Below are 12,623 nucleotides of genomic sequence, written 5' to 3'. Positions count from 1 at the left end.
GAAAAAGACACACACCGGCGAACCTGAATAGGGTGCAGTGAAAGTACAATTTTATTTTAGTAATACTGAATTTTCGTTCGTAATTTTCGGTAATAAAACTAGCGGCACAGTTTTGAACAAGCTCCAAATTTGTAATTAGGTGTCTTAATAAGGGGACCAATTAGACGACGCGAATTCTAACTGCTGCCCCGCCGCGGTGGTCTAGTGGCTAAGGTGCTCGGATGCTGACCCGCAGGTCGCGGGTTGGAATCCTGGCTGCGGCGGCTGCATTTCCGATGGAGGCGGAAATGTTGTAGGCCCGTGTGCTTAGATTTGAGTGTACGTTAAAGAACCGCAGGTGGTCGAAATTTCCGGAGTCCTCCACTACGGCGTCTCTCATTAAAATATGGTGGTTTTGGGGCGTTAAACCCCATATATCAATCAATCAAATTCTAACTGCAGGCGAATGAAGGTAAGGTACGCTAACTTGCGAATGTTAGGTGGCGAGTTTTGGAGGTTACGATGAGTGTATCCAAGCGTTTGTGATGCTTTAGCACAGAGAGTGGTAACGTGGGGGCGCCATGAAAGATTGTGTGTCAAGTTTATCCCTAGATACTTCAATGACTGAACACGAGATATGAGAGAGTTGTTAATGACGTAGGAAAAATCAGAGTTCTATTGTTTGCGGGTGAAAGCTATGAGTTTACATTTCCCAGAGTTCAATACCATGAGCCATTTTTGACACCACGCATTAATAATGTTAATGTCATTTTGCGGAATCTGGTGATCATCGGGAGATGTTATTTATTTCACAATACTGCAGGCCAATGTGCTGGCCCAAGCAGGAGTGGATACATCAAAACGTAATTGTAGAAAACAACAGACAACAGTACAAAAGAAACAAAAGGTTAAGAAAGAAGGTGACGCTCAAGGTCACCAAGAAACTTATTAGAATGAAAGATGTCATACGGCAAACAATTCCAGTCATCGACAGTTCTAGGAAAAAAACTATATTTAAAAGCATTTGATCGGGCGAAAATTGGGTTTAGAGCATGTTCATGACCATGACGAGTACGTCGTACTGAGAGCGGTTTAACACAGTCAGGGAGATCAATTTTTACAATACCACACAAACAATTGTAAAGAAAGGAAAGACGACTGAACTTTCTCCATGCTTCTAAAGTAGAAATGTCGTTAAATAGCATTAAGGTGGTCGGGGAATCAAACCTACGATATTTGCCAAAAATAAACCTTACAGCCTTTCTTTTAATACGTTCCAGATTCATAATATCTTTCTTGGTATGCGGATCCCAGATAATAGAAGCATACTCAAGCTTAGAACGAACACAGCCATTATGGGCTAGAATTTTAGTACGCGAGGGTGCAGATGCTAGTTTTCTTTTTAGAAACCATAGCTTACGTAATGCAGAAGTGGTAATGTCAGTTATGTGGGTCGACCAAGTTAATTTGATTGAGAGTGTGACACCCAAGTACTTATATTTGTCTACATTATTTATGTTAGTGCCTCTTAAAGTATAGTGGAATTGACTAGGGCTTAGCTTCCTGGTGATGCGCAGAAGCACAGTTTTGTTAGTGTTTAACTGCATGCCCCCGTTCTGACACCAGTTATCAATAGCGATAAGTGCATCATGTAAAGCCACATGATCACACGGTGAAGAAATTTGGTTAAAAATGATTTTTTTATAAAAATACAGTCAGCGGCGAATAATCTAATAGTTGAGGAAATATGATTGGGCAGGTCATTATTGTAAATAATGAAGAGTAAAGGGCCTAGAACGCTACCTTGAGGGACTCCGAATGTTACATCAGCTAGGGGAGAAACACAGATATAATTACGATGAATTGTTGGCGAGATCATAAGAAATTTTTAATACAAGATATGCTAGCGGAGCCCAGTCCGACAGAATTTAATTTGGAAAACATTCCACAATGAGCCGCCCGGTCAAAAACTTTGGAAAAGTAAAAAAAAATACTAACGGTTTGTAGATTGTTGGCCATGTTAAAGTGCAAGTCAGTAATAAGTTCAAGCAATTGCGTATCTCACGACATACTTTTACGAAATTCACGTTGATTTATGAAAAATAAATACTTAGTCTCCAAGTGGCGGTAGATGTGCGATGCAATTATGTGCTCTAGCATTTTACAATAAATGCAAGTTACGGAAATGGGGCTGTAGTTGTCTTGCTGATTTTTCTTTCCAGCTTTGAATACCGGAATGACCCTGGCAACCTTCCAGTCTTTAGGTAGTTGTCCAGTCGACAATGATTTATTAAATATTCTGCACATTATTTCACTCGAAAGTGGTAGGGTATTTTGAAATGTCTTAGCGTTTAAATTATCTACACCCGCCGATGTTGATACATTAGGGTTATTTATGAAACACGCAACTCTATTCTCAGTGACCTTTATTGGTGTCATTTAAGGGTGACCTAAATCGGGAACGTAGGGCAAGTATAGGTGATCTGTTTTAGTAAATACCGATCTTCTTTAGTGAATACCGAGAAGAAGAATTTGTTGAACTCGTGTGAGCACTGTTCTTCCGTTAGTGGTGTGTTGTCATCATTGAAAAGACAAATTTGTCGCGATTAATTTCTAGGAAATATGGTTTGCCAGAACTTCCGTGGGTTTGAGTGTAAGAGGGAGGGTAGGTCATGTCAATAGTACTTGATTTTAATGGAACTAATAGATGATGAATATTATTTCAGACATGTCTTGTTCCTTTCCCAGAAAGTCGAGCTAGATAAATGTTTGGCTGTAGTGTAGAACCACTTCTTTTTATGTCGCAGTTTGCGTAGTGATGAACTGAACCAGGGAATTATGTTATCGTGAGCAATAGAGATAACAGGCACACGCCTGTCCACTAAATCTGGCATTTTGTTCCTAAATGCAAGCCAATTTTCTGCCACAGACAGCTGAGAGAAAGATTGTATGAAGATTGTAGAAAGACTGATGGAAGAAGAGCGCTAATTCCTTGTTCATGCCTCTGTAGTCAGCTTTATTGTTGTTACGAATGAACTTCGTAGCCATGGAACCTATACTTAGTTCTGGTATGTGGATGGCGAGTTGTAGAAAATTGTGGTCACTTACATCGTTAGTGTACATAATTTTAATGAAACGACCACGAAGGTTTCACCTCTTCATCTTTTTATTTCTGTAAGTCATGTTATGGCTTGTGATATATGTTCATCACACAATCACACCCATAGCCATCTGTCAAAACAGTGAAATATTTTTAGGAACAGTGGTATAGCTAGGAGGGCACGAAGACACGTGGATAGATAGATAGATAGATAGATAGATAGATAGATAGATAGATAGATAGATAGATAGATAGATAGATAGATAGATAGATAGATAGATAGATAGATTCAAAGTGCCTTTGGTTCATGATATTTTGGTCAACCGCAGATGCATACGCCCGGAAACACGATTTGAAAGACGCTCACCGCAGGTATGACTCAAAGCTTCTATTCTAAATTTCTTTAGAAGAAATGTTCGTCTTCTAATCGCGAAACATTTCTTAGCGATTCTCGGTGACTTCGAGCGTATCTGTCTATTTATCTAGTAGCTTACGTTTGCGGTCACCTCCTTAAATCGGCATGAACCAAAATTCGCGTAAAAACGTAAAGCCCTTTCACGAATATGACGCGCTGGTTAAGACATAAATAATGTCAAACTCCCGTTGCGTAGTTCGTCAAGACAGTGGCACATACTCACAAGCAAGTATGGGGCACTAGTATGTGGGCATGTGCCGCAGGTGATTGACACTCACTATCTACCAAAGAACAACAAGAACACACATGCGCGATTTCAACGCGCGAGTTTTAAGAAATAACCGACACCGGTCGCATCCAGCCAATGAATGCAAAGAATAAATGTCAGGGTCGCAGCTGGATTTTAATCCAATCATTCTGCATGGCAATGAAGCATTTTACCACAGAGCTACGCCAGTTGCGCGTGATAATAAACTGATGTACCATAAGATGAGCTCGAATTTCCACGTAGAAGCAAGACAAGAAGGAGATGAAAGTAAAGGTCTTGCACATCTGAAATAACGGCATGGCGTAAGTTCACTTCGGTGCGAGTAGCTTTCACTAGTGATACGCCGAATGTGCAGACGTCTTTGGTAACATTGTTGTCATTTTTATTTATAAGAAGCATCACGTCGTTCGCACGTGTTCAGACAATGGCCTGGATTTAATGATTGGAGGCTGAATATTCACGTCCCGCAAGTTGCAAAAAAAAAAGAAAGTACGCTTGTCATAAAACTTCCCCAGTAATTATCACAAAATTGATAAGTTGAGAAATGGCGTAATGTCGAAAAATATAGATGTACGTTCCTGAACCAGAGAACACACATGTTTTGCGGGCCTTTCGGCCATGCAGTTTGGAAAGTGCTCATTTAGTAATATTGATATTGCATGAACTCAGATTTCGGTAGCCGCAAGCATTGTAACTCATGCATTGTTGCTTTGAAATCGTGGATGTTGAAGTTAAAACAGGGAAATTCAGAGCAAAACACTTTCTGCATACTTTGACATTGCTTTCTTTTTGCTGCAGACCATGAAGTGTACCAGCAGCCGACCAGAATCGCCAACTGCCGAATGAAAAAACGGCCACAAGGACAGACACAGGATATAATAAAATATTCGTCGAAGAAGAAGACCTGTGACCCAAGTAAATTCATTTAAAAGAAAGGCACACCTTGCATGTATCGGCTGCCAGCCTTTCAAGCTTTGAAACGCTGTTGTCGCAGTCAAACAGAGAGCCGTCGTAGCCTCTTGAGCTGCTCTCCTACGATATTTCAATTTTCGGAAGCAGGACTGCTTCAGCGCATTAAACAAGATAGGAAAACACGTCAGCACCTCACACGCCCTGCAGGTGAAACACGGCAATCGCCACACTTCAGCTGCGCTAGACCAATGGCCGGTGGAAGGAGAGAGGGACGAAAATGCACTGTTTTGGGCTACCCTCCTCCCCTTCGGGAAAGCGGCTTATAAAAATCGCCTAGCCAAGGTAAGAACGCCGAGACACGCCCCGTTTCTCTGACGGCGAGGGAGACCTCAACACAAGACACAATATGGAACCATAGCTAAAGAAGGTGCCCTGGCTCCCCTCCATTCACTGAATTTGAATAAAAGGAAGTGTCTTACCACGGAAAAGTAAAAAAAACAAGTGTTTTAATCTACTTCCACCAGTGCCCCTCCCTCCATAAACATTTCTTGGCCACTAGCCTGCGCTGCCCAGCATAGTACAATTGCCTGTTGGTAGTGTCATGCGTGTGCGTCTGCCGTGCAGTCATGGGTGTTTTTTTTTCTGTTTTCGGTCGTGACACTTGCGCATCTGAAAGCTAGCCACCGATTGGGCAATGACGCCGGCTGGCCAGCACAGAGCGTGGCAAACGTGCCTGCACACAGATCCCAAGCGCTCGGCTAATCGTATGGTACGCCTCGTAGCACGTTGAACAAAGCAGCGTAGCCTGTTCAAGCAACCTGAACCACAAACAGCTCCTCCTGAACCATAGGACCATCAAAGTCGGTCGACTGTGTAGAAAAGGTTTGACAAGGTGCTCTGATAGCCGAAGGGTTCATAACATTGCTGCCGTGTTGTCTCTGCTTCAGGTGAACCTCGGGGATTGTTGAACCGGAATAAAGCAGGGCAGTGTTTCCTGAAATCATTCGTTGTGTCGAAGTGGCGCGAAGCCACAAGGGCCGATCATAAAACTATTTATATTGTTATTGCACATCATAATTCGTATAGTGCTAGTGTTTATAAATGCAAAATGTTTGTTCTCAATTAAAGTAGTTTCAAGTGTGGTGTCTGCCGCGTTTATTTCTGTAGTCTACGCCTTGTCCCTAATATTTGCGCTCAATCGCCGACACTGCATGTCAATCAATCCTCAAGAGACACTGTCTTTCAGTTTACTGAACTGGTCGTGTGGCCACCCTTCTAGGCTTAATAAAAAACACTGCATTGTTAACTGGAAGTCTGTAAAAATGGTTCAATTTATTGGCGTTTTTCGTTAAATCTTACGAGGAGCACAGCGGAGTGTCGCAAAGTTAGCGCCCGTGAATGCTCCTGTGAGACATTTTAGATCGAAAACTTTGGCTTCTGCTAGAAAAATAAAGGCTCCTGCGCATTGCCAATTTCTAAAGCAACTATGAAGAGATGGAAGCACGTGGTACGTGTAATAAAGTGCGTTCTCATATCAAACCATTAATCAAACTGCACTGAACCGATGGAAAGTCCGTTAATGAGCTTAACAGCCAATCAATCAATCAATCAATCAGTCACTAATTTAGTCTCTGATGCCTCCTATAGAAAAACGTTTTTAGGGCAGTTGCTGCCTTTCTTTTCTGAACATTTCATGACTGGCGCTGTACTAAGAACATGAAAACATAAGAGGGGAGAAACGAGAACGACGGGCGCCAAACTACCAGCGCTTTATTGCAGATGCAGGCTGAAAATTAGGTGAACGTCAACCACTGTGCACTGGAGTGAAAGATTTACCACTGATATGTGATCACGTGAGCAGTTCATTATTACAAGAGAACTCAGATTGCTAGAGTACTATAGACATGCCATTGACACAAGCCGACCAATTACCTTTAAAATAATACGCCTCTTGCATCACAGGAAAAAAATTGCGCAAATAAAGCAAATACGCCACAAAGAAGAACCACTTAAACAGGTCGAGCGCAAACTACTAACTGTTTTATTGGCTGTAGATCGTCGTTTAAATACGTTAACCGAACACAGCTGCGCCGATGCGCCGAGGTACTTCACGTGCTAACGCAGCTTATCGATCAAAAAGGACATTTCTGCAACGTAGAGCGATATTGGGGCCTCACTTACGAAACAGCTGTTGCCTTGCTGTTTTGTGTCTGCTTTTGCCAATATTCCTAGCTTGCGCAAAACGTGTCACGCAGGACCTGACGTGCACAGAACGATGCAAACCATCACTCTTACCATTACTATTGGCATGCTCCTGGAGGTGGTCGTTAATACACCACCCCGTTTGTCATAATTAGGAGCTGCCACATTTGGAGGGGACTCCATGAACAACTTCGGCACACCGTCTCACGAGTTCCACGTGCCCTTTTTGAAAACCCTTGCTGCTTAGCACGAGAATTTCATGTGCGCAAGTATGCCAGATTATTCGGGGTGCTAAACACAATAAGAATCGCAAACCTAGAGGCCACCGCATTAAGTTTATGGCTCAGCTAGTGCAAACAAAGGACAACCTGTGATTTAGCGTGCTCCCTTTCTCTCGAGTGCTCTTTCTGAGTGCTTGTATTGAGCTTCTGTAGCACATGGCAACAGCATGAAAGATTGCCGAAGAAATTCAGCTTTTTTGAGTCTACCAATTTGATTATCTAGGCTGGTCCACATAATGTGGCGACACGATCTGCGCAGCGTGAATTGAAGGCAACGCAGGGCGATCCTACGTTTTACAGTCTTGGAATGCGCGGAATCAGATGAAAAAAAAAAGTCTTTTTTTTTTTTTGCTGCGAGGCGTGTTAGCGCCACCCACAAGGTTGCTTTTGAGGGCGAAGATAATGTCTAAAAACTGCTAAGCATAGTCGGTTGGAAGCTTATGAATGAAGATTAGCCTTTTAACAATCGTCTTAAAGGCATTGAAAGGGAAGTACATGGTTTCATGGTGGGACACAGGGAACGTCTTGTCTAAAAACAATTTAAAAACCTTAGAATATCTAAAACATAAAAAATGATGTGATAAAACAGAAACACGTAGTAGTTCCCGGTGAATAAGAGCTTAAAAAATGTCATATAAAATCGATGTCCCATAAAATTCGTAGCCTGCTTGTCGCTGTCTTCCCCTCTTGTTTCATGTTCCCAGTATAGAGATAGAAGCGAAACGTCTGCTACGTTTTTTCCCCATGTCTTTCCGAGGCCCTTTTCCGAGGTGCAGAGAATATTCGAATAAAAACCACGATTTGCCCTTTCGTGACACTGTACCCCCGTTTACCTGACCTTACGTCTACACGAAGACGAGCAGAGGCAAATTAGTAAAGTCAAAAGTACTAAAACATTCACTCCTATATAAATGGGAAACTAGCAGATTCATAAACTGATGTGTTGCGTTAAAAAAATCATTCTATCTACCTTAATAAATTCCACTAAATGAAACAGCCTCCTTAGTCATAATTCTATCAAAAAACTGCCAGCCGGCGTGGTCAATTGATGAAAAACGGCGCTGTCAGTTTTAAATATTATTATCATCATTTCTTCATGTTATTTTTCATAGTGCTCACTTGAAAATAACAGCCATTATATTATGCTAAACTACCGAGCAGGCACACATTTCAAACGAAAGCTGTACACCTAATACCATATTTATTGTTCATATCTAAGATAATGAAAAAGAGGCGCGAACGAAAGTCCGTTGATACATTAACTCTTTCTTCTTGCACTACGGCCGTCTACTGTGGGTGTTTGAACTCGGCATAGTATCGTTCAGATTCACATTCAAATGACTTCTGCGCCATAACGGGTCCGAAGTGAATATTTCTTGAAGAAGGTAGCGCAATTATACAAAGTCACTTCGAACACCTCCTTTTCCTTAGCCTACAAAGAAAATGTAGCCAGAGTAATCTACGTTTATTCTATATAAGATAGAACGTTCCATCGACAATATTCAGCGCAGGCCAAGTGATATACGTTTAGAGCTCGTCAGAAAGTGCCAGAGATCGGGACTGCTTTCATGGGGAATATGTCGTCTCCTTAAAACGCGTAACAAGTGAATGCTAGTTAGCGCAGAGCGCAGGCTCTTGGCGCAAGACAGCGATGCCCTATGCGTATACTTACCTTTGAGCTGCTTCAGTAGTGGGTCGCTCACAGACATGTTTTGGCCTGGATCATGTCTTCGCGGTTTCCCGTAAGGAGTGCTAAGTTCGGCCGCAGCTGGCGTGGTGAGAGTGGTTAGGAAGAGGTATCCTCGTCTGCTCTGAATAAATTTCTTTATTTGCGTGCAGCAGACGCTGGATTTCACAAAACAACGTGACCCAAGGCTTCATTCAAGGCAGGTGTCACTCCGCGTCTAGTGTTTGCATTCGGTTTTCTTGCTTTCGCTGTACGTTTGCATGCGATGATATGTTCAAGAAGGACCACAGACATTGCTGCGATGTCTTCTGTACGCAAGCACGAGCGTTTTTCTGCTAGGTAGCTAATTTCGAACACGGAACTTCACTCCTGCGCGGAGGCCAACGCAGCGCTCTCACGATTGCTCGGAATCCAGCCGGCAATGCACGCAAATAGTGCGGCCACGGAAGCGCCCCAGAGACACAGCTGCTCGCAAAGGAAAAACAGCTGCGCGAGAACGTTGCGTTGGCTGCACTCTCCGCGTGTCTTTTGATGCGTGCGTGCGTGTCTTTCATTGCGACGCCCGGTGAAAATGTGGCCGCCCAGTGAATCCGTCAAGAAATGGTCGTTGACCCTAGAAATAAAGATTGAATTTCTCGTTCACTTACTTGATACAATTGATTAGATTTGTGGTGTTTAACGTTCCGAAGCCACCATATGATTATGAGAGACGCCGTCGTGGAGGGCTCCAGAAATTTCCACCACCTAGGGTTCTTTAGCGTGCACCCAAATCTGAGCACACGGGCCTACAACATTTCCGCCTACATCAGAAATGCAGCCGCCGCAGCTGGGATTCGATCCCGCGATCTTCGGGTCAGCAGCCGAGTACCTCAGCCACTAAATCACCGCGGTGGGGCTTACTTGATTCAAAACTAGCCCACAATAGATCACCTCGTCCTATCCACCAATGCCATGCAAAACTTGCCACTTTCGTAAAATATTCATTAGTTCTTTTTTTACCATATGAGCACCGATATAAATCCTTAAACCCATGGCTCCAGTTTTTTTGTATATCTACTTCGCTAAGAAGTGTTTTAGAGCCACAAGTGTCCTCTCAAAACACAATTTTGGCCACTCGCCGCGAAGATTCATTAACCAAAAATTACAGTATTATTATGAAGGTGGCGAACTTCAGGCGTTGAGACGTCATTGTTACTAAGTGCATTATATTGTTTATGGCTGGAGTTGCTGAAGTAATCACCTCAGAAGAGCTGTCTAACGTACATGTACGGAATGAAAATCATGGACACTCAATGGTGTAAAACAAAAACCTATATACAAAGTTTAGCGTCTGATCACAACACAATGGGGCGAAAAACGTTATTCATGCTTCGAACCTCGAGTTGCCAACAGATGAACTACGGAACGTAGCCAGTATACATTCATCCGCGTATTAATTCCCCATGAGCACGCGGTACACCAACGTCATCAATACAGCTGGCGTAGAGGGGATAAGAAGGCCTAGCACCGACCTTGTACCAAAATCTTGCGAGTTGTTTCACTTAATGCCCGTAGTTTTTTAAACAAGCTAACTCTACTCGAAACCCTATTACTAAACCCTAATCCACATATTTTAGTGATTACTGAAACAAATTTTCAAGATGACATAGTCGATTCTGAGGCTGTTCCCTGTTCATACAAAGTATTCCGCGAAGATTGAACAACACGTGGTGGCGGGGTCGCTATAGCTAATAAAAAGAACTTTAGGTTCCCGGTAAGAAGAAATTAACGACCACGAAAGTGTGTGGTGCAAGGTCAGTTACCATGGGAGAGGCTGATTATTCGATGATTACATTGCACAGCATACGAACTCACATTTGATAGTTATTTGTGGTGATTTTAATTTGCCCGGTATAAAACAGCTAGGCTTGTGCTACGACGAACAAGAAATAGCAAGTTCCGAGTCGTTGTTACTAACAGCATTCAGTTTTTCATTGTCCCAGCTATTATCGTGTGCCAGTGCTGTAGATTCTTGCTCGTCATTACTTGACCTCGTGTTAGTTCGTAGTTATATTAAGGACTGTAGTATCAGTGTCGAAGATAAAATTTCCGATCACAAGATTACTATGCTTTCATGTTCTATAGCACAATCTCGAACAAAAAAAAACAAATTGAACCACCTATTTCACAGACAATGCGCATGCAGACGACGATGCCGTTTTAGCTAATTTAAAGTCATCCTCTGCCGAGCCAGTAAAAATCGACAACGTTAGCGAAGTTTGATCATGCTTTAAATATATCGTGGGTTATTGTGAAACATATCACGTTTCTCTAAAAAGAAAACGCGTTGATTGAGAGTACCTGGGGTGACGCTGGAGATTGTACTTTGAAAAAGAAAGAATAAATGACAACAGCGCAGAATATTTTGCAAACTACAGAGCCTTGTCGTTACGTGAAACGTCGCAATTTGTATTGCCAAGTCACACTTTGTCTCGGAAACACTACAGTCTTTCATGCGATCGGAGCCAAAAAGAGATTTGTCGCTATTTGTCAAGTCAGCATTCCGATATCCCCCAGCTTACATCGTACCATCAAATCATCACCGAGGCAGATCAAACAGCCGGTAAATTCAGTGGTTTTATTTCAACCCAGTCTTCACGCATGGGTCGCCTGGAGGGACATTGCCATCATATCCTTAATTTGAACCAATGTAAGAATTAAAAAATATTCGAGAAGGTGTCCACTGCTTACTACAAAAACTTGATACCAAGATGTCCGTGGGCCCAGATAATAATTTAAATACTTTTTCTAAAACCCACGCTGACTGGGTGAATCAATTTTATGGAGTCTTGATTTGGAAGACATTTATTATGCCTGAGTAACCGGCAGCTGACAGCCAAGATCAACGAACAATGATGATGCTCAAACGCGACAACGATGAGGATGCATAATCAACACATGATAATCACGAAAATGTACAGGTAAAGAGGAAGGGTATATTAAGTGTGCACACTAATTCTCCCCAGGTGAAAGCGGCCAACCTGGCCGTGGTAGGTTAAGAAGACAAGGAACTTCACATGAGAGCTTCATACGGGAAACACAAGCGACCTCAGTAGGACGACCGCCGGCGTGACATCGCGGTACAGTGCGCGCTTCGGCTGCGGAAGTTCGTAAGTTCGAACCCACGTGCCACCTGATACACACTGGTTTCACAAAATGGACACAGGCATCTTCCGGCATTGCACTCGGCTTCCTTCAGGAGTGAACCAGCTGGGAGGGAAGCCTACGCCATTAAAAACTCGTCAAAACAAGTGGGCACAAAATGAGCCCCGAAGAGGATAGGTATACTCTATGCCCACAATATCTGTTTAAAATTTACATCAGCTTCCTATCTACACACACGGTCCCTGATTGGGGCATGGCTAAGGTGATCCCCATACATAAATCTGGATCTAAAGATGAATCTAGTAATTACCGCCGGGTGCCTTTAACAACCACGAGCTGCAAAATATGAGAGCCTGTTATATTAAAGACATTGTAACTCCCACATAGGCTAACGACCTTCTCTACTCTCTACAATCCGGATTTATGTCAGGCCTGTAACAGTTACAAAGCTAGCCGAGACGGCCAACAATATTGCACATACACTCAACACAACAGAACAAATAGATGCCGTTTTTCTGGACTTTGCAAGAGCCTTTGAGGTCGTTCTCCCCATGATCAATTTATGAAAATGCAAGCAATTTGTATTTAACATAAAGTTATTTATTGAGTAATGTTAAAATAAAAAATCATTAAAA

The 12,623-nt window shown here is 42.6% G+C and overlaps 1 protein-coding gene across 3 annotated transcripts in view; it reads right to left on the bottom strand.

Moving 5' to 3' along the window:
* Positions 1-8,986, bottom strand: part of LOC119164555 (uncharacterized) — a 182,035-nt gene extending 173,049 nt beyond the window's left edge. For 2 of the 3 annotated variants that reach the window (XM_037416769.2, XM_075872610.1), the window contains exon 1: positions 8,830-8,986. In XM_037416769.2, coding sequence (XP_037272666.2) covers positions 8,830-8,866 — 37 coding nt within the window. In that variant the 5' untranslated portion in view covers positions 8,867-8,986. Of the gene's footprint in view, positions 1-6,606; positions 6,694-8,829 lie in introns of those variants that run through there. The other variant, XM_075872609.1, reaches the window with a different exon arrangement.
* Positions 8,987-12,623: the final 3,637 nt, after the last annotated feature.

This window comes from Rhipicephalus microplus, chromosome 8 (genome assembly GCF_043290135.1).
Source record: "Rhipicephalus microplus isolate Deutch F79 chromosome 8, USDA_Rmic, whole genome shotgun sequence".
Taxonomy (NCBI): Eukaryota; Metazoa; Arthropoda; class Arachnida; order Ixodida; family Ixodidae; genus Rhipicephalus; species Rhipicephalus microplus.
The sequence above is the reverse complement of the archived record's forward strand: the minus strand, read 5'-3'. Positions and strand labels throughout refer to the sequence as shown.